Source organism: Notechis scutatus, chromosome 12 (genome assembly GCF_049901735.1).
Source record: "Notechis scutatus isolate UNSWTSFEM ecotype Mainland chromosome 12, rNotScu1.2, whole genome shotgun sequence".
Lineage (NCBI taxonomy): Eukaryota > Metazoa > Chordata > Lepidosauria > Squamata > Elapidae > Notechis > Notechis scutatus.
This window is the reverse complement of record NC_142020.1, coordinates 3,132,346-3,154,499: the sequence shown is the minus strand read 5'-3', so window position 1 is coordinate 3,154,499 and position 22,154 is coordinate 3,132,346. Positions and strand designations below refer to the sequence as shown.

At 46.0% G+C, this 22,154-nt stretch overlaps 1 protein-coding gene across 4 annotated transcripts in view; it reads right to left on the bottom strand.

Moving 5' to 3' along the window:
* Positions 1-22,154, bottom strand: part of GRID2IP (Grid2 interacting protein) — a 120,515-nt gene that overhangs the window by 58,966 nt on the left and 39,395 nt on the right. Inside the window, exon 1 of one of the 4 annotated variants that reach the window (XM_087973123.1) lies at positions 18,355-19,039. The exons of the other annotated variants lie outside the window; for them this stretch is intronic. Within the exon in view, the coding sequence (XP_087829249.1) occupies positions 18,355-18,368 (14 nt within the window). The 5' untranslated portion in view covers positions 18,369-19,039. Of the gene's footprint in view, positions 1-18,354; positions 19,040-22,154 lie in introns of those variants that run through there. 4 annotated transcript variants of the gene reach the window in all.

The window sequence follows — 22,154 nt, the reverse complement described above, 5'->3', positions numbered from 1 at the left end:
GATCTATGCTGACACAGCTGAGCACATGGCGCTTCTCTCTTCCTGTTTCTTCATGGCTGGGGTGGGGGTGTTCAGGGCATTTATCAATCACAGCCCTGGCAGGTGAGCTGAAGCCTCTCATGCAGAGATCTCCAACTTTGGCCACTTTAAGATGTGTGGACCAACCCCCAGAATTCCTGAACTGAGGAATTCTGGGAGTTGAAGTCTACAAGTCTTAAAGTGGCCAAGTGTGGAGACCCCCTGCTCTAATGTCTGGTCTCCAAGAGATGCTCTCGAGGGAAACAGAGCCCAAGTCACCCCTACAGGACAGAATGGGACAACTTGCCACAGTCCAGAGGTGGGTCTTCAGCAGGTTCTGACCAGTTCTGGAGAACCAGTAGCAGAAATTTTAAGTAGTTCTAAGAACCAGCAAATACCCCCTCTGACTGCCCCCGCCCACATCTATTCTCTGCTTCCCATCGAGACCCAGCTGATTGATTGGGTCTCCTTTGGTTGCCCTGCACAGGTGAACAGAGCTGGAAAGCAGGTTAGTGGGGTGGGGAGGAAATGGGGATTTTGCAGTATATCCTTCCCCTGCCACGCCCACCAAGCCACACAGAACCAGTAGTAAAAAAATTTGAATCCCACCACTGCCACATCAACTCACCACGGGCCAATTCAACTATCCAACTGAATTATTTAAAATGATTTTTTAAAAATTTTTTGTGTGTGTGATTTACATTTCATTTTGTCCCTCCTTTCTTTAATGATTCTATCCCACCATTTCTTCGGCCTTAGTGTAATTCTTGTCCCGCGGCGAGATGGCCGCCGCGAGTTGGCTGTGACAAGTTGGCTAAGGCACCTCATTTGCCCTCCCCCCCAAATACGCCCATGCAAGCTTTAAAGAGTCAAGCTGCTTCACCAACCCCTCTGGATATGGACAAAGACCTGCCCGCTAAAACCCAGCCAAGGGCTTGGCTTAGCTTGTTGTGAAAATCAGGCTGTCACCTGGAGTTGTAATATGGTTTCTCTGGATTAACCTGGGTTTAGTGTGATGCGTGTTGCTATTAGGTCATTGGATAATGCACACAACTGAGAAGAGTAAGCCACAATATTTTATATCTCAGTACCTCAAAAGACTTGCTGTTGAAACACCAGAGACCCCTTCTCTGGAATTTAAGAGTCGCTCTTTCTTTGCCACCATTCTGCCCCCTCGCCAACCTCCAACACTCAGGGGGCTTCTGAGCATATTTGCTAGCAGGACTAATTACATTAAAAGACACAGAACTGCACTGGGCTCCTTTACAACCTTCATGTGCATCCACAGCCTTCCCGCAGACTGAACACTCCCACACCCACCCACATGCTTGTCAAAGACTGTATCCCCCATAAAGATTTCCCCATGAGAAAATTCTCCCTGCAGCTTCTGAACCCAAAAATAAAAAAATGCTGCAAAAGCAGAGGAAGGAGGCCCAGATCATCACAGGGGTGCAGGGATGGCACCACTGTTCTTGGGTCAGCCCAGGCATTATGTGGAGGTAATGCAACAGCATTATCCCTCTTCTGCCACTTTCTGAAAATAGTACATGGAATAGCAGTGTTGGAAGGGACCTTGGAGGTCTTCTAGACCAACTCCCTGCTTGAGCAGAAGAATCTACAATTCCAGACAAGTGGCTGTCCAGTCTCTTCTTGAAAGCCTGCAGTGATAGAGCAGCCACAACTTCTGAAGGCAAGCCATTCCATTGGTTAATTGTCCTCATTGTTAGGAAATTTATCCTTAATTCCAGGTTGCTTCTCTCCATTGTTTCTTTCTTTCTTGCCTTCTGGTGCTTTGGAAAATAGTTTGCCCCCCACCCCTATCTTTGTGGCAGGCCATCAAATATTGCAACACTGCTATTATGTCACCTCTGGTCCTACTTTTCTCTAGACTAGAGATACCAAATCCTGCAACTGTTCTGAATAGAATAGAATAGAATAGAATAGAATAGAATAGAATAGAATAGAATAGAATAGAATAGAATAGAACAGAACAGAACAGAACAGAACAGAATAGAATAGAATAGAATAGAATAGAATAGAATAGAATAGAAAATATGCAATGGAATGGAGTGGAGTGGGGTAGAGTGGAGTGGGGTAGAGTAGAGTAGAGTAGAGCAGAATGGAACAGAACAGAATAGAATAGAATAGAAAATATGGAATAGAATGGAATGGAATGGAATATAATTAAGAATGGAATGGAATGGAATGGAATAGAATAGAATAGAATAGAATAGAATAGAATAGAATAGAATAAGAATAGAATAAGAATGGAATGGAATGGAATAGAATATAATTAACAATAGAATGGAATGGAATGGAATAGAATTAAGAAGAGAAGAGAACAGAAGAGAATAGAACAGAACAGAATAGAATAGAAAATATGCAATGGAATGGAATGGAGTGGAGTGGAGTGGGTAGGGTAGGGTAGGGTAGAGTAGATAGAATAGAGTAGAGTAGAGAATAGAATAGAATAGAGTAGAGTAGAGTAGAATATAATTAACAATGAAAGAGAAATAGAAAGGAACAGAACAGAACAGAACAGAACAGAACAGAACAGAACAGAATAGAATAGAATAGAATAGAATAGAAAATATGGAATAGAATGGAATGGAATGGGAATGGAATATAATTAAGAATGGAATAGAATAGAATAGAATAGAATAGAATAGAATAGAATAGAATGGAATGGAATGGAATGGAATGGAATGGAATGAAGAATGGAATAGAATAGAATAGAATGGAATAGAATAGAACAGAACAGAATAGAATAGAATAAGAATCTGAAAGGGATCTTGGAGGTCTTCTAGTCCAGCCCCCTGCTCAAGTAGGAAAACCTGTACTATTTCATAGGTTTTAGTCTCCAGTCCCCTAATCATTCTTGTTGCTCTTTTCTGCAACAAATTTGCCTTTCAATCTGCATTGCCACCCATTCCACATTTCCCAGGTCCAGCTGAATATTCATTACCCCGCCCATGATTAAAATATCTGCCAGCCTGGAAGCTCCCTGATCGAGCAGTCAGCCTCGCCTACTTTAGGGGGTCGACTGTAAAAGACACCAGGATCCAATAATCCCCTTAAGGATCCTTTTGAACACTCTTGAGATCTAACAGGGGTTGGGGGGAAATGCTTGGCCTACACAATACATCCGTTTCCTTTGGCAAAGCAGGCAGCGCAATTTTACCTGCTGCTGCACTGATCAAAAATTGAGGACAGGAAGGAAGTCCTTGGCAGAAAAGGAAAGGCCTTTTGTATATTTTTATGATGATCCCCTCGCTTCTCTGAAGAAGAACGGCTCCATGGGGAGGACAGTGCAAAATTGCCTCTTTCTTCTGCGCAAGAGTGGGGGGGCTCTCAATATGTATAGGAGCAAGTGGATTTCTCAGTGGCGTCTCTGACCTCTCTCACTCTCCACACCTCAGCTCTCTCCAGTAGAAAGGAAGCCCCCCTCTCCCCATATCCCTCTGGGTCACATTCAAGTTCTCTGCCACTTGGAAAGAGAAAATACCTTCCTCCAGTTGAGGATGGGAGGAGGCCACACAAGACATTTCTGTTCATTATTTGCGTGACAAGATGATGAGCTTTCCCAAATTAGAATACACAATACTAGAACAATAGAGTTGGAAGGGACCTTGGAGGGACCATTTCAGACAAATGTTGTCCATTCTCTTCTTTAAAATCTCCAGTGTTGGAACAACCACAACTCCTGAAGGCAAGTCATTTCACTGATTAATTGTTCTAACTCTCAGGAAATGTCTGCCTAGTTCTAGGTTGGTTCTCCACTCTCTTTGCAAAGCATGTTCTTGGGACTTTCTTCTGACAACTCCCAATTCTCCGGCTCAAATTCCATCCTCATAATGGGAAGAAATGTGATTTATGTTCCAGAATAGTGAGTTGTGTTTGGGTAGCTGTATCCATCGATTGGCAGGATTTTACTCTTGAGCTGAGCCAGTAGAAAAGCTGGACCATTTGTGTTTCGACTGTGCTTCCTTCTTCCTGCCCTGCTGTGCTAAGAGAACCAAGACATCCATCCTTTTTGCTCACTAAAATGCCTTCTCTACTTCTCACCTAAAGGACGGAGGTCCTGTTTTTGGAAAAGTGCTGAACAAACCTCCAACCCTGCAGCAGAATCTCAGAATCGGGAAGGGAACATCCAATTCAAGCCCTGATCAGTGCAGGAATCCAAATTAAAATATCCTGGACTGGATGCTACCTAGTTTCTGCTTCAACACCTCCAGGGAAAAAGTGATACCCTCCACCGGCTCCAATGTCAAATTCTCCTATTATTAGGATGTTTTTTTTCAAAAAATTCAAATGGAGTCTGCTCTTCTGTAATTGATATTCATTCCATTTCTGGCACTGTGGAATGAAAAAAAACACACCAGTTTTTGACTTCCTAGGTGACCTCCTTTCAGCATTTCAGATTGTTCCTCAGTCTTTTCCTCTAATGAAAAGAAAGACCAGTGGAGACAGGATAGCAATCTTCCAATATTTGAGGGGCTCCTACAAACATGAGGGGTTAAACGATTTTCCGATTTTCCAAGGCAAGAAACAATGGATGGAAACTAACCAAGGAGAGAAGCAACCTAGAATTAAGGAGAGAATTCCTAACGGTGAGAGCAATCAACACATGGAACAACTTGCCTTGAGAAGCTGTGGGTGCTCCATCACTGGAGGCTTTCAGAAAGAGACGGGACAGCCATTTGCCTGAAATGGTATAACATCTCCTACTTGAGCAGAGGGTTGGACTAGAAGACCTCTGAAGTCCCTTCCAACTCTATTGTTCTATGTTCAGATCTAGCACCTCCAACCTCTCTTCAATATTTCTCTCCAGTTTTATGTGATAATAATGATGAGCATTCTTTGATTTTTGAGTCAGCTGTTATCATGCCACCAGCCCACATTTAATTCGCTTTTTAATCTCTCAAATGTTTTGATGAAGGCATATTATGTCTATCAGCATTCCCATAATCTATTAGGTAAATTAGCCAAGCAGAAAATGAAATAAAGTTAGTCCATTCTTATCAAATCTATGCTGATATGGTAATTATCACATTGTTTTCAAGGTGATTATATACCTATCTCTTCAGGAGCTGTTCTAGAATTTTCCTGGTACGTATGTCAGATTCCCTGGACTCCTCAGATATTCCTTCCCCCCATCCTGTCTTGGAGATAAAGATATAATTTATTCTCCACTCATTTGCTACTTCACAATTCTCCAGAATTATCAAAGATAATTCATTAAAATTCATGGCAGACTATCAGCAAAGTACTTTAGGATGCAATTTATCTGGTCCTGGACATTCAAACTAAATATATCTTTAACGATCATGTTTTTACAGTCTCAAGTTTCAGCTCTGCCTCTACTTTCTGTCCTTCATAATTTCTTGTTATTTTGCTTTTATTGGTGAAGCAACTAACTGAAGCAACTAACTAAAAATAGATGAGTTACCTGTTGGAATTTTGCCATCTTCTCCACTGAACAACTGATATATTGATTCCTTAGGATTTTTTCCCCTTTTAGCTTAAGCATATCTTTAAAAAGCCCTTTTTATTCTTTCCAATTTAACAACTGTTGGAAAGAAATTAGGAGAAAGTACCTAAAGCTGTCTTTTAGTAAGGCTGATAACTCTCAGAAAATGGCAGATTTAAGTATGTCTAGTCTAATAAAGAGAAGGATTAGGGGTGACAAGACAGCAGCCTTCCAATATTTGAAGGGCTGCCACGGAGAAGAGGGGTCAATCTATTCTCCAAAGCACCTCAGGGCAGGACAAGAAGCGCTGAGAAGCAGCTCAGGAAAGAAAAATCCAAGGTGGAATTAAGGAGAAATTTCCTGACAGTGAGAATAATTAAGAAGTGGAACACCTTTCCTCCAGAAGTGGCAGGTGCTCCATCACTGGAGGCTTTCAAAAAGAGACTGGACATTTGTCTGATATGATATAGGGTCTTCTGCTTGAGTAGGGGGTTGGACTAGAAGACCTCTGGGGTCCCTTCCAACGCTATTGTTCTATGTTCTACCTTTCTTCTCCCAGACACCAGCAGTGTCCAGCCCCAGGAGCACTGCCTGCATGCAGATCTGGCCACCGGATGAATGTGTCCCTCAAGGCTAGCAAAGAGAGAGAGGCTGCTGGCACAGAGATGGGGCAACAATCTTGAGCCTTGGGTTGTTTTCAATATGAAACAGGAAGCGCAGAGAGTTGGCCCACATGAGGGACATTGTAGCTTGAAAGTCAGCTGAAGAATGAGATTGGATAGCCATTTGTCTGAAATGGTCTAAGGGGCTGGACTAGAACAGGGGTCGCCAACCTTTTTGGACCTTAGGGACCACCAAATTCATCATTTTAAATCCCGAGGACCAGAGACCCTGGGAAAATGTCAAAAAAAAGTCTGCAGGAAAATTCCCCACCCTGTTTTCCTACCGATTGATCATTCTTTACTGTCTCCACTCTGTTCTCGGGGGGGTGGGGGAGACAGACAGAGAGAGAGACAGAGAGAGAGAGAGAGAGAGAGAGAGAGAGAGACTTTTGGCTTCATGCAAGGAAAGCAGCAGAAGCAGCAGAAGTCTTTCTTTCTCTTCCCCAAACTCTGCCAGAAATGAGTCTTTGTGAGACTTGTCACACTGGCGCAGCCTCTTGGAGCAGGATGTCTTGCAGGGTCCCAAAGACTCATTTCTGGCGGAGTTTGGGGGAGAGAAAGACAGACTTTTGCTGCTTTCCTTGTATGCAGCCAAAAGCAGAAGAAGAAAGAAGTGGAAAGAAGCAGCCCAGTAACCAGGCAAGGCGCATGGGGCAAGTTTCCCCCCTCGCCTCACTACCTCGTGTTGTTCGCAATGCAAGCAACACAAGCCTTGTGTTCCCGCGCAGCCTGGGTTAGTTAGTTAGTTTACTTTATTGTCATTGCACCTTGTACAACAAAATCAAACACCATTTTCATGACCATGAAAATAAAAACAAACACACATCCTTCACACTCCACATTAATTGCTTTGGGATGACATTTCTCTGTGGACCACCAAAATTTTCTCATGGACCACCAATGGTCCCCGGCCCACTGGTTGGTGACCACTGGACTAGAAAACTTCGAAGGTCCCCTCCAACTCTATTCTTCTATGTTCTACTTTTCTTCTACCGGATACCAGGTCCAGCCCCAGGACCACACTGCCTGCATGCAGATCCATTTCTCTAAAATGGTATAGAATCTCCCGCTTGGTTGGCCTAGAAGATCTCCTAGATACCTTCCAGCTCTTATTATACCTGGATCTGCTTGTTTCTTCTTCTTGTGCCATATCCGTCATCGGACATTGGCGATCATGTTGGCGATCCTATTTTGATCAACAGCTGCTGAATTTTGTCCAAACCAAATCTCCTTGTTTAGGAATTCCCAGCCATCTTGAGTTTCCTTTTCTTGTTAGCTTCTGCTGCTAGAAGGGACTTTATCAGTGGTAGGATTCAGCCAGTTTGTGCCAGTTTGGAAGAACCGGTTGTTAACTTTCTGAGCAGTTTGGTTGAACTGGTTGTTGGAAGAAATCATGAGGGTCAGAGAACCGGTGGATCAATTATTTGAATCCCACCACTGGAATTTACCTGTCACTGCTCTTGAATTTACTGAAATCTGCTTTTTTTGAAGTCCAAGATATATGCAGTAGGTGCTAGTGTTATCTTCGGGGGTTGCAAGTAGCACCCAAGCAGGATAGGATATGGGGTGAGCTGGAGGCTATCTGTCCCCCCACTGGGGGTGGGGTGGGGGGAAGGGTACTTGTGTTCTTGTCTTGGTCTTTATGGATTGTTGTGGGCTGCCTAGAATCATTATTTGAGCTGGGGGCTAAATCAATCTGTAAATAAATAAATCTCCAATCCCAGTTGCAATCTCCTCCCTGGCTTAATCCCATCTGTGCTCACAGCCAGCTGCCAGCTGCTTCAATGGCCATCATTCCTTGTGCTTGGGGTGGAGGCCAAGCAGAGCTGGAGGAAAAGTTGTGTGTGTGGGGGGGGAGGGCTCAATTCTCTGCCAGACAGGGAAACCCTCCCTCTGGACAGGCAGCAGCTTAGCCCTGGTGCTCTCCTTAAATCACTGCCTGGAAGGGGGAGAGGGAGGGGGACCTCTTGGGAACCGGAGAAGGGGGGGGAGGGGGCTGCAAGGTGCAGTCAAAAAAAGTCAAGATGGCCCCCAGAGGGTATAATCGAATCTCCGGCTACTTTTTACATGTTGCATGCATGGGTGCCCCTAAAAAGAATACTGTGGCGTGTATTGGGGCGTGCATAAGCGCACCAACGTGCCTACATCCCTGTCCTATTGTTTCTCTTATTCTTCTTTTTATTTTTCTTATATGTACCCATTTCATGTATTCACAACTATGAATACACTTATACTTATCTTGTAAACAATTGGCAAATCAAATAAATAAAAATAAATAAATAAAATAAACTGTCTTTTCCGTTCTCAGTAATTCTCTATAAGTTGGTCAATTGGCATTTTGTCTTTCCAAAGGATGATTGTGCATGGGAAGCAAGAGAGAGGGAGGAAGAGGTAAAGGGAGGGAGGGAGGAGGAAAGAGAGATAGAGAGAAGAGGGGAGGGAAAGAAAGAAAGAGAGGGAAAGAAAGAGAGAGAGAAAGGAAGAAAGAAAGAAAGAAAGAAAGAAAGAAAGAAAGAAAGAAAGAAAGAAAGAAAGAAAGAAAGAAAGAAAGAAAGAAAGAAAGAAAGAAAGAAAGAAAGAAAGAAGAGAGAAGGGGGAAAGAAAGAAAGAGAGGGGAGGAGAGAAGAGGGAAAGGGAGGGAGAGAGAAAGAAAAGAGAGATAAGAGAGAAGAGAAAGAGAGAGGGAAAGAAAGAAAGAGAGAGAAAGAGGAGAAAAGAAAGAAAGAAAGAAAGAAAGAAAGAAAGAAAGAAAGAAAGAAAAGAAAGAAAGAAAGAAAGAAAGAAAGAAAGAAAGAAAGAAAGAGGGAAATGGAGGAGAGAGGAAAAGAAGATAGAGAGAGAAGGGGGGAAAGAAAGAAAGAGAGGGAGGAAAGAGAGAGAGAAAGGAAAGAAAGAAAGAAAGAAAGAAAGAAAGAAAGAAAGAAGAAAGAAAGAAAGAGAGAGGAAGAGGGAAATGGAGGGAGAGAAAGAGAAGAGAGAGGGAGGGAAGAAAGAAAGAGAGGGAGGGAAAGAGAGAGAGAGAAGGGGGAAAGAAAGAAAGAAAGAAAGAAAGAAAGAAAGAAAGAAAGAAAGAAAGAAAGAAAGAAAGAAAGAAAGAAAGAAAGAAAGAGGGAGGAAGAGGGAAAGGGAGGGAGAGAGGAAAAGAGAGATAGAGAAGAGAAGAGGAGGGAAAGAAAGAGAGGGAGGGAAAGAGAGAGAGAGAAGGGGAAAGAAAGAAAGAAAGAAAGAAAGAAAGGAGGGAGGAAAAGAGAGAAGGAGAGGGAGAGAAAGAGAGAGGGGAAAGAGAGAGAGAGAAGTGAGAAAGAAAGAGGGAGGGAAAGAGAGAGAAGAGGAGGGAAAGAAAGAGAGGGAGGGAAAGAAAGAAAGAGAGAGAATGAGAGATCGACTTCTAGTATTCCTCCCAACTCCCCTCCTGGTCCCTTTAACAGGGCTCCTTGCTGGGGAAATCAAGCTGTCCCAGGGACGTAGGGGGGTGGTCTGCCAAGATGAGGCATCTGACTGACCTGGGCCCCCAGCAGCCAGCCAGATATTAATCCTATTGCAGAAGCTGCCCCATCAGTCTGATTTCCCCTCCTGCCCCACTGGCTCTTGGATCTCCTAAGACTTCTCCACTCTCCCAGCATCTAGACTAGAGAGAAACATAGGGGATGGCCAGACTAAGCCTGAGGGAGGGGTCAAATGCATTATCAGTCTTGAGTCCCTCCCTTTGCACCTACAAGAAACTTAAATCCAGCCCACCTTGAATTCCTTTGACTCTTATCTATCGCCAATTTGCTAGCAATTCAAATTCCTGTAGAGAGAGCTTCCGCTTGCAATAAATCTTTATACTCATTTGAACGGCCCAGATTTTCTGATTTCCCTGGGGCTTGGCACCAGAGGAGGGGAGGGGCACAAGGAGGCCCAGCTGTTTCAGAAAGTATAAATCGCCCTAGTTAATGCTTACCGTGGTGTCAGCTAGTGTCAGGCCCTAAAAACTAAAAAGGACAACTTCTGGGCAGTTTCTGTATTCCTCCTCTCTTACAGACAGAATCTTGCCGGATTAAAGCAATTATCTGCATCCCTTTACTCTGGGAATCCTGTTTTAACCGGCTTCCTCCTGGCCATGCCCTCTGGAAAGCAGCCCCTCTCGTCTCGGAATCCAGACTACATTCCATCACAGCAAGGGTGTTGTGAGAATCCATTCATGTTGCTGTGACTTCCAAGGGTCAGCTTTGCCCCCAAATGGTACCAGGGCCATTTTGGATTAAGCTACCTTACCCAGTTGGTAAAAGGAAAAATTAAATCTCTCTGGACCCCCATCCAGGTCCTTCTCAGGCTGATCGTCAACCAAGGGAAGTTTTCTTTCCCTGTTCCGCGAAGGGGCACACAGGCACCCCCCACCACATCTGCTCTCCCCGACGGCTGAACCTCCTCCAGCCTCGGTAAGAGAGTCCTGGCAGGTTTAATGATGGACAAGTTAAGGAAGGCCATTGGTGGATTTGTGGGTGTGGCGCAATGGCCTAGAGGTGGAGCTCTCACGTCACAATCAGGAGGCTGTGAGTTCGATCCTAGGTAAAGGCAGATATTTTTCCCTCTGGGCATAATGAGAATATAACTGCTGAACATAACTCTGTATTGGTGACAGGAAGGGCATCCGGCCAGTAAACACTCAGCTCCATTCAGATGCCCAGACTCCACCCCACAAGGGATTTATGGGGTCATTAAAAGACGATGATGATGATGATGATTGGTGGATTTGTGTGTGGCAGAGAAATCACCGGCCAATGGCTTTCCCTGGTTGAGTTGGGACTGAGATTGGGGAAAGGGAAAGAGGTGAGTTCAGACAGACAGCTTGATCTGGGTTTGGTCATATGTCACCATTGGATCTGCAGGGTGAAGGGGCTCCCTGCTTCTCTCACTTTATCAGAAAGACAGACACCCTCAAAGCAGATCACAGATTATATCTTTTTCTCTGTGTCTCTCACTTGACCTTTCTATTGCTTTCTCTTCCGTTTGGTTGCTTTCGCCCATCCTTCATTTGTTCTCACTCACTCTTTCATTCTTACTCTCTCTTATTTGCAGCACCCCACTTCTCCTAAGTCCCCCTTATTGTGGCCCGCCAGCTGCCAGCAGAGCTGGCAACAGTGAGGAGGTTGGGGAGGAACTTGGGCTGGTCCTGGAATCTGGGGGAGGCTCTGATGGATGCTCTGTGTTGGAAGCGAAGATGGGGCCAGGGCCGTCTGACATTTCCCAGCTGCTTACAGAATCGGAGATAAGTGGGGAAGAAGAACAGCTGGAGCCTGTTCCAGATGCGAGTATGCACAGAGCTGTCAGAAGGGGAGAATTAAGGAACGGGACCAACTCAGAAGGAAAGGCACACGTGGACACTGAATGGCCCTCCCTGGGGAATAAATAGAAGCAAAAGGGGAGTGGTGGTTGCAGGAGACAATTAATTCGTGTTTATTTTGGAAGATTTGCTTATTGGAGTTCGTGTCTCACAGAAACTCCTTGTCAGGTATTTAATTTACAGCTTTGCGACTGGAAGCTCTTAGCCTGGCAACTATCCCAGGACTGATAAGGTCTGTTCTTGCAATTAACCCTTGGGAAGATTATTGCTGGGACTTTTCTGTGTGTGGGTGCCATGAATTCACTGTTAACGTAATAAAGGTGGGTTTTTCGAGGCCAGGAGTCTGTTTCTTGGTTCTGCTAAGCCTGGGTCAGAACACACCCCCTCAACACCGCCCCTGAAGCATCTCCTTCCCATTGCGCCTGTTTCCAGAACAACCATCAGAAACTGCAATCAGGGTCATTTTGCACGGGGAGAAACACAGGGGAATTCTCGTTCCTGCAGCAGCCTGTAAATAGCACACTTTTGATTTCTGTTATTGAAGAGATGAGAAAGGGGGGGCATTGGCCCAGGGAACCTCCCTTTGGGAAGGTTAAACCCACCACACTTGCCGGGCCTGGAAAGGGTAGGGGGTGTGCCCGGCGCAAGACCCATAACCCTGGGCACATTTGATCACACCGTCATAATTACCATCTTGACCCTTTTGGGCACCCAGTTGTGGACACACCTCTTGGATGTCCGACAAGGCTGGAAGAAGTGGAAGACTTCACATTCTTAACATATTAAGATATGTGAATATGTTCTTAACATAATAACATATTATTCTGTTCATTTAGTCTGTTATTCATACACCTAGAATACTGCATCCAGTTTTGGTCACCACAATATAAAAAAAGATCTTGAGGCTCTAGAAAAAGTACAGAGAAAAGCAACCAGGATGATTAGGGGACCGGAGCCTAAAAGATATGATTAACGGTTGCAGGAACTGGGCATGGCTAGTCTAGTGAAGGGAAGGACCAGGGGAGACATGATGGCAGTGCTCCAATATTTGAGGGGCTGCCACAGAGAGGAAGGGGTCAAGCTATTTTCCAAGGCATCAGAAGGCCAGACAGGGAATAATGGATAGAAACTGAACAAGGAGAGATCCAACCTGGAAATCAGGAGACATTTTCTGACAGTGAGAACAATCAAGCAATGGAACAGAAGTTGCCTTCAGAAGTTGTGGGAGCTTCATCACTGGAGGTTTTCAAGAAGCGACTGAACTGCCATCTGTCAGAAATGGTGTAGGATCTGCTTGGGTGGGGAGTAGATCTCCAAGGTCCCTTCCAACTCTGTTAATCTGTAATCTGTAATATTCCTCAAAGAGCAAGTCCAGTGAAGGCTAGTATAATCTAGTGCTGTTGGGGTTGAAAGGGCAAATGGGTTAGGCCATTGACTTTATTTAAACAGGTTACACACAACCCGAGCCCTAGATTCTCATCTACTCACACAAACACACACACACACACCTGAAAAAGCAGTGCCACGCTCTGAACCTCTCCACCTCTCCACAAGCCCCTCTCTCTCTCTTTCCCACCAATGCCTACCTTCTTCAATGTAAAAACATTTCAGAACAGGAAAACCCAGTTTTAACACACTGCACACTGCACGTACATATTTGATATATTAGCTGCGGGGAAGGACTCTGATTAAAACAAGTCCCTGACTTTGCAAGCCTTCATGGAGTATCCCCTGCACTCTCTCCTGTCTAACTAGACCAGGGATTTCAGCGTAAATGTGGCTATTCAGAACCCTGGAAATGCTCTGTGGGGTTTGTGCACACAGCTGGCTGTGCTCAGGTACACGTCTTCATTAGCAGGCAATCCCAGGTTTTTCAGCAGTTGCTTTGGTTTCAGGCCCTCTTAAGTTCAATAAAAAGAAGGACCAGGGGCGACATGATAGCAGCCTTCCAGTATTTGAGGGGCTGCCACAGAGAAGGGGACGCAGTGGCTCAGTGGCTAAGATGCTGAGCTTGTCGATCAGAAAGGTAGGCAGTTCACCGGTTCGAATCCCTAGCGCCGTGTAATGGAGTGAGCTCCCGTTCCTTGTCCCAGCTGCTGCCAACCTAGCAGTTCGAAAGCATGTAAAAAAAATGCAAGTAGAAAAATAGGGACCACGTTGGTGGGAAGGTAACGGCATTCTGTGCGCCTTCAGTATTTAGTCATGCCAGCCAAATGACTACGGAGACGTCTTCGGACAGTGCTGGCTCTTCGGCTTTGAAACAGAGATGAACACCGACCTCTAGAGCCAGGAACAGCTAGCATGGATGTGCGAGGGGAACTTTTACTTTTACCTTACACAGAGAAGAGGAGGTCAAACCTGTTTTCCAAAGCACCCGAAGGCAGGACAAGAAGCAACGGATGGAAACCGATCAAAGATAGAAGCAACCAGGAATTAAGGAGAAACTTCCTAACAGTGAGGACAATTAACCAGTGGAAGGGCTTGCTTCCATCACTGGAGATTTTAACAAGAAACTGGACAGCCATTTATCTGAAATGGTTTACGGTCTTCTGCTTGAGTAAGGGGCTGGACTAGAGCAGGGGTCTTCAACCCCTCAGGCCATGAACTGATACTGGTCCATGGCCTGTTAGGAACTGGGCTGCACAAGTTAAGGGTGAACAAGCAAAGTTTCATCTGCGTACACAAGGGATCCAGGTTGCATCTACTCCCTTAATCCATGGGAAAATTGTATTCCACGAAACCAGTCCTTGGTGCCAGAAAGGTTAGAGAATGCTGGACTAGAAGCCTTTCGAGGTCCCTTCCAACTATGTTGTTCTGTTAAGGAACACTCTGAGGTTGAGGGTCAAAGCAAAGGGGTGAAAATAGGGAAGGCTGAATCCTGGGTTAGGTACATGGCCAGTCACTCACTGTGCTGTCCAGACAGTTTAGAGTTAATGGGATTTGGGATAGTTAGTTAGGAATTGTGAGCTGTTCCCTTAAGGGAATGCATCATGGTAAATGTAGTTAAGGTATCCTGGGAAATGTAGTCCATGTCATGTGGTCACATCTGTAACCTGGATTGGTCACTGAATTTTTCCCTTGGTAGGTTGTGGGAGGTTTCCTCACTCTTGCCTGAAACCACCATACCATGCAGTCGCTTCAATCATCATCATGGGGATGAGAGTTTATTATCTTTCTACGCCACAATTCAGATATACAAAGGATTGGACATTAAGAAGAACCCCGTCATAAATGTGAGTTGACAGGATGCCTGATGAACCAATAAAAAGACTTTGTATGGAGGCTTTGTGGAGTTGATCTGTCTTCTTTATGCCATCCAAATATTAATAAGCAGAACACTCACCCTTCAGACCTTAGGGTAGGGGTGTCCAACCTTGGCAATTTTAAGACTTGTGGACTTCAATTCCCAGAGTTCCTCAGCCAGCAAAGCTGGCTGAGGAACTCTGGGAGTTGAAGTCCACAAGTCTTAAAATTGCCAAGGTTGGACACCCCTGCCTTAGGGCAAGGCAATGGCAAACCACTCCTGAAAGATGCTGCCAAGGGACTGTCCTACGTCGTTGCCAAGAATCAAGACTGACTTAAAGGAACACAGACCAAGTTTGGAGATGGTCTTTTCCATCCAAAAATAACTAGCTAAATCACATTTTCCCCTTAAAGCGGTTTCTGCCAGCCAGTAATTCCCTGGGCTACCCTGCCAGATACACCAAAAAACAACAACAACAACCCCAAACCATTTAGGAAAGTGAACTTTATCCTTCTCTCGAAAGGAAATGCTTCCAATGACAAAATGAATCCTTTGTTTACCTACTTGGGCTCATGCATCTCTCTGATCAAAAACACTTCAGAATAGATTTGTATTATTTTTGATAATATAGTATAATTTTAGAATGTACCAGACAGAATCCCAATATATGTCATGTGTTTTATATTAAGTATTATAAATGTAGTGGAAAGAGATAAAGGCATCATACTCCATATAGTGTACAGGAGAAGTTTTTTCTTTTTTTTTGAAGAAGGAAAATAAAGGGCTGGCTGGAATAGAACAGACAAAGAATAATAAATATTATGATATGAATTGAGAGGAGATAAATAAAATAAAATAAAATTGAGAAAATTTAAAGGAGAGGAGAAGACATATAGAAAACTGAAAATGTTAATGGTATGAAATGGTATGTAAAATGAATATGAATTTGAATTTGTGTCTGTACCAAGAGTTTTAACCCGGGACTAATCAACTTTCAGATAAGAGATTTTTTATGCTTTTATGTTTTGTTTTATGTGTATCTATGTATTGTTTGTCTTGAAAATAAAACTTGTTTTTTTTTTTTAAAAAAAAACACTTCAGAGCAGATTGCATTCCTCAGTCAGATAGTAACGATAAAATACACTTTAATTAATAATGCCTCGATTAGTCACCCTCCTTGCAGGCGCTGCTCCTGCCCAAATCCCTCTGTATTCACCGTCCCGCTAAACCAATTTCTGGCAAAGCATCCAGCACGGAGCTGAGCTCCCCTGCAAAGCCAGAGAGAGAAGGGGGGGGGCATTTGGGGCTCCAGCCCCCAGGGCGTCTTTTTTCCTCCGAACACGGTGGTTGTGGCCTCCAAGTCTTGTCTCAACTGAGAGGGGCTAAAAGGTGGACACATCCTTACCTCGGTCCTTACCAGTTAGAAGATTTTGACCCTGCATTGGTTAATTTCACCTCAACATGCCAAAACCAAAATAGTTTTTCTGGGGACAATAAGAGTTTTGTGAGTAGTCGTCATAATAATGGATCATATTCGTATGTTAATTTTTTAAAAAAAAAACCAGCACTGGAAGCGCATTGCTAAGGGTGCTTTGGGCTAATCCAGCAAAAATAAACATACACAATATTTGAAGATATATTTGTGCGTATGTGTAACTGTTGTCATACAATAGCAGTAATGGCAACAACAATGTGTGTGTGTGTGTGTGTATCTCTCTCTCTCTCTCTGTGTATATATATATATGTGTGTGTGTGTGTGTGTGTGTGTGTGTGTGTGTGTATATATATACATACATACACACATACATATATATATATATAATAGATACATATAATATTCGGAGAAAAGAGAAAGAGAGAGAGCGAGAGGAGGGAGGAGGGAGGGAGGGAGGAGGGAGGACTTGGGCAGGAAGGGATGGGGGCCGGATTAGATGCTAAATTCTTTCCTGATCCTGATTTAAAAGCAGTTTGTCAACTCTCACACAGATGGATGGACTGTTTTATTACTGGCAGAGTCACAGTAAGAATTTCTGTTGACATCAAGCATCCAAGCTCAATTAGAGAGAAGAGAGGCTGTTTGCATTTCTCATAAGGTAAAAATAAATACCAGGCTATTTCCTTCTAGGGCAGCCCCCCAGAAGCAATTCACTATTTCAGACCAGCCGGATTGCAATCTCGTGGAAAGGTTATGCCACCTTTTTGCCTCCTCTCTGAAAAGGAGAAGGCTGGGCTGACACCAGGAAAGCAGCCTTTAACGCACGGCAAAGAAAATGTGAGTACACCAATTTGAAAGAAGTCAGCCTGGAGAGGAAAATGTCACTCCAGAGCCAAGGACACTTCAGCAGGTGTTTGTCAACCCTGCAGACTTTTTCTCATAACAATACAATGGCATTCTACTGGACAATGTGACCTGCACTAAAAGGGGAGGGAGAATTCTATACTTTAGTTACGTGGCTCTGCGCGGAAAGTAGCTAGATCTGGTTTTGCCCTCATCCATGCCGAAATGGGGTACTCAATGAAGTTTTGCATTAAGTTTCAAAATATAACCCACTAGGAAAGAACGTAAAGGAAGGTTAACTGCAGCTAGCTTGGTTTTGTTTTGTTTTTTAAATAGAATGGATGCAGAAATGATGATATAGAAAGTACGGTGCCGAGCCTGATTTAAGTGCAAGTTCGTCGACTCCACACAGAGCTTTCTTGCCAAATGCTGTGAGGGATGACCAGTATGAGGGCCAGGTCAAGGGTATGGGGGCCATCACTGTGACACTGTTCTATGCTAACCCAGTTCTGCCGAGAAGATGTTTTAAAGCAGGGGTCTCCAACCTGGGCAACTTTAAGCGTGAAGAACTTCAACTCCCACAATTCCCCAGCCAGCTGGCTGGGAACTTCTGAGAGTTGAAGTCCTCCAGGCTTAAAGTTGCCCAGGTTGGAGACTCCTATTTTAGCCCTTTGTATGCAGCGAAGTGCCCGTAGCAACCTCTTTTCCGTTCCACAAGCAGAGTAAAAATTAAAAACCTACATATTCAATACATCCGAGTTCAACTTGTTTCTTTTTTCCCCACTTTCTCAAAGAAAAAGAAAAAACGTTTGCGAGGTGAAGGGAATGGAGTGTAAGTGCCAATACACTCCGAAAATCCCAAATCTGTGCAAATAGCATTAACATTCTGTTTCCAAACTGCAGGAGAAACCAAGGTGGTGAAAGAAAAGGAAGCCCCATCCTTTCCATTTCCCTCCCAAAGACCCCAAATTCCAAAGGGTCGACCTCAAGCATCTCTACCACCCCAGCACTTGATGGTCCAAGCTGACCCAGGACCTTCTGCCATCCCCTGCTTGACCTTGGCAAGTGTGATAGGGACCCCTCGGGGGCGTTGAGCCCACTCCCAGGGAGGCAGATTTCTGAGCAAAGAACTCTCCCCTCCTGGATCAAACTGCAGCAGAAATAAAAGTCTAAATCCCACCTTTCTTGCCACTGTTTAACCTCCTCTCTTCTCTCACCTGAGTTCCCATCCACAAAAAGCCATTTGGGGCTCCAGAAGATGCTGAGAAGCAGCGAAATTCCGTTGCCCCGGGCAGGAACCCAAACCCCCATTTCCCAGGGATCCTTCACTCAAGAAAGGATGGCCTTGTCACTTACCCGAGGCAGCTCATTTTTCTTTCTCGTTGCTCGGTCCCCACATCCTTGAAGGGAAGAGTCAAATTGGGCACTTTCCCAAGGTCTGCAAAGCGTATGGCACAGATTGGAGGGGAGGGGCTGGGGGGCTGTGGGGCTGGGGAGGCGGCTTGGCCAGCGAAAGGGCCAAAGGCACGTGATCGCTCCCCACCGCCAAAGAGACGGAGAAAATGTCAGCAAAGTTAAAAAAAAAAGAACAACCAGAAATTCTTAATTCTGGCTAAGTGGGTCGAAATCCACCGGAGCTCCCCAAAAGGAGGGGAAAAATGGCAAATGAGGAAACAAGGATAACAATTACGGCAGAGAGTCAACTAATTCAGCCCTGGGGACAAGGGGGGAAAGGATGCATTTATCCAGCCAAGGGGGAATTTCATAAGTGCCACATCCAAGGTAGTTCCCAAGCACGGGCAGCCAGGAAAAGTGTGGCAAGAAAAATCCCTCCTCCTCTCGCGCCAGAGGAGAAGGGGACTCGGAGGCCACAGCCTGCCCAGAAGGACAACAGGAGGGTCCTATCCCCTACTCCCACCCACCCTCCAAAAAGCAGCCAGGAGTAACCATCCAGTCAGGCATCTGCAGAAGCTCCTCGGCTTTCCCAGGGATTTCTGTGCTGCATTGCTGGGTACCGAAAATGCGCTAAGGGAGGCAGAACCTGATTAACGCTCAGCCTCCTAGGCATGTACACTCTGAGACTGATACAGACACCCCCCTCCCCTCCCCTCCCCTCCCTCCCCCTCCCTCCCACCACAGAAGCAGCAGGGAAGTGTCCCAGTTCTTCGGCACAGAAAGCAGGCACGACAGCAAGGTTGCAAAGCAGCCTCAGAGTCGATCAAAGGGGAAGACAGATGCAAATATTCAGACAGACAGGTTGGCAGACAGGCAGAGGCAGATACTCGGCTCCAAAGGGGCCATGCAATGCTACATTTTTGTACAAACCATGCCCCATTTCACAGAAGGAAGGAAAGATGGGGTCTGATGCCAAAGACGGATAAAAACTTGAAACGGAGAAAATTTTGCCTGTTTTTTTGTTTTTTGTTTTAAACTTGCAAGGATGTTTCACTCTCTGGCATAGGCCGAAAGGAGGAAGTTAAAAGTCAATCAGCCAATCAGAATAGAGCTGGAAGGGGCCTTGGAGGTCTTCTAGTCCAACCCCTTGCTCAAGCAGGAGACCCTATATCATTTCAGACAAATGATTGTCCAGTTTCTTCTTAAAAACTTCCAGTGATGGAGAAGCCGCGATTTCTGAAGGCAAAGCTGTCCCACTGGTTAGTTGTCCTCCCTGTTAGGAAATTTCTCCTTAATTCCAGGTTGCGTCTCTCCTTGATGAGTTTCCATCCATTGTTTCTTGTCCTGCCCTTCTGGCGCTTTGGAGAATAGCTGGAGAATAGCTCTTCTTTGGGGCAGCCCCTCAAGTACTGGAAGACTGCTATCCTGTCTCTTTTCTTTTCTCTAGACTAGCCATGCCCAGTTTCTACAACCGTTCTTCATATGTTTCAGTTTCCAGGCCCTTAATCATCTTCGTTGCTCTTCTCTGCACCTTTCCCAAAGTCTCAACATCTTTGTAAAGTGGTGATGAAAACTGGATGCAGTATTCCTGGGGTGGTCTTACTACGGTTTTATAAAGTTTAGTTTCTCCATCTTCTGAAACACTTTGCATTCAGAAGGCTGGATGTCCTTCTGGAGTTCTTTTGGCCCCAGAAGCCAGGAAGGTGACGAACACAAGTTCCTGAACACCCATGGTAATAAAAGACCATATCTGGCTATTTTCTTTTATAGTGGTTTTTTTTTCCAGATTAACAGAGTTGGAAGGGACCTTGTAGGTCATCTAGTCCAACCCCCCAGCCCAAGCAGGAGACCCTGCACCATTTCTGTGCTGTATTAGCATACTCCAAACCCTCGCAAACTGATTGGTCCAGATGGACAGCGACCTGATTGGTCAAAGCCCCGGCCGTGATTGGAGCGCTAAGAATCTTCCGCGATTGGCTGTGCCGATCGCGGGAGATTCAAAGCGCTGCCATTGGCCGCTGAGCCGCGAGCCAGCCCTATATGAAGGGCTGCCGCGGCTTGTATTCTTCAGACTGTTCCCATTCTAAATAAAGAGCTGAACTCACTAGAATGGTCTCGCGTCTCCTTCGAACCGATCCACTTCAGATCTAACACTGGCGACGAAGGTGGGATCGTGAGACAAAGAGACCACCCAGCACGTGGCGAGGCGGCACACAGCAGCAAGCAGCATGGCCGGCATCAACTCACCACCCGCATCCTTCAATCCTGCTACCGAGGACTGGGAATCCTATGCCGATAGGTTCCAGATGTTCCTCGAGAGTAGCAATCTTAAAGATGCCAACGCCACAAGAAGCGGGCCGTATTCCTCACACACTGCAGACCGGCGGTGTTTAAAATGGCCAAAGCCTTGGCCAAGCCGGAGGACGTCAAGACCATGGAGTGGGGCGACCTCGAGCCCCTGCTACGAAGCCACTACGCCCCCGTCGTGCCCATCCTCATCCGGCGGCACGATTTCTACAGGCGGGACCAGCGCGAGGGCGAAGGGCTTGGCAACTTCATAGCGGCACTACGAGATTTGGGTGGCCTGTGCGAGTTCGCCGACCTGAACAAGGCCCTGCGAGACCGCGTCGTCCTGGGACTCCGAGACCCCATTCTCCAGAGCTGCATCATGGCAAAGGGTGACATCTCCCTCGCCGATGAGCTCACAGAGGTAGCCGCGGCTGAAGCGGCCAAGAAATCAGCGGCTCGGATGCGACAATCGAGCATCGCGCCACGAGCAGCGACTGGCGAGACGACACCGAACCCCGAAAGGCGACCCGAGATCGACCACCGGGACACAACCACGCACCACGGCGACATTGACTCCTTCTCAGAAACCGAGGACGAGGAGGAGGAAATCCACCACCTGCAAAGCAGCACGAGGGCGACGGGAACCCCGAGGTCGTAAGTCGAGGTTCCAGTGAGCCGGCTGTGGAGGCGATCACCCCCGTTCGGACTGCCGGTTCCTCGATGCCGTTTGCCAGCAGTGCGAGAAGCGGGGGCACATCGCCAAGGTGTGCAGAAATAAAAAACACTACAGCCCGCGGCGACAAGACGGCAGCCCACGGAAGCAAGAGAACACCCCCACCAGATACCGAGACCGCCAGACGGAGAGCCGCTGGAGCCAAGAGGGTCGGAACAGGCGGCTCAACGAGGCAAGACAAAGGGAGGAAACACACCAGACCGTTGTCGTCGGCCATTCCTCCACAAGCGACGCCAGAAAGGTATATGTGACGGTGGGGATAGAAGACCAGCCATGCGACATGGAGGTGGACTCCGGGTCCTTCCTCTCCATGGTCTCATGGCACACCATCAAGCGCCTGGTTCCCTCCATCCGCCGCAAGGAATTAGAAGACCAAACACTAACCCTCAAAGACTACCAGGGAAACCACATCCCTGTAGTTGGCAGAGGCCATTTTAAAGTCACCTTCAAGAACCACACCGAAGTGCTACCCCTGACCATTGTCGACCGGGATCAGCCGAGCCTGTTGGGATTGCAGTGGTTCGCACCCCTAGGCATTGAAGTAACCGGAATCCACCGCACCACAGAGTCAGACTGGGAAGCGGCGCTCATGGAGGACTTCCGGGAAGTTTTCGGCGACAGCCTAGGCAAGTACCGGGGTCCCCTATATCTTTTAATATAGACCCGAGCATCGCACCAATCCGCCTCAAGCCCAGACGAGTGCCATTTGCACTCAAGCCCAAGATCGATGAGCAGCTAG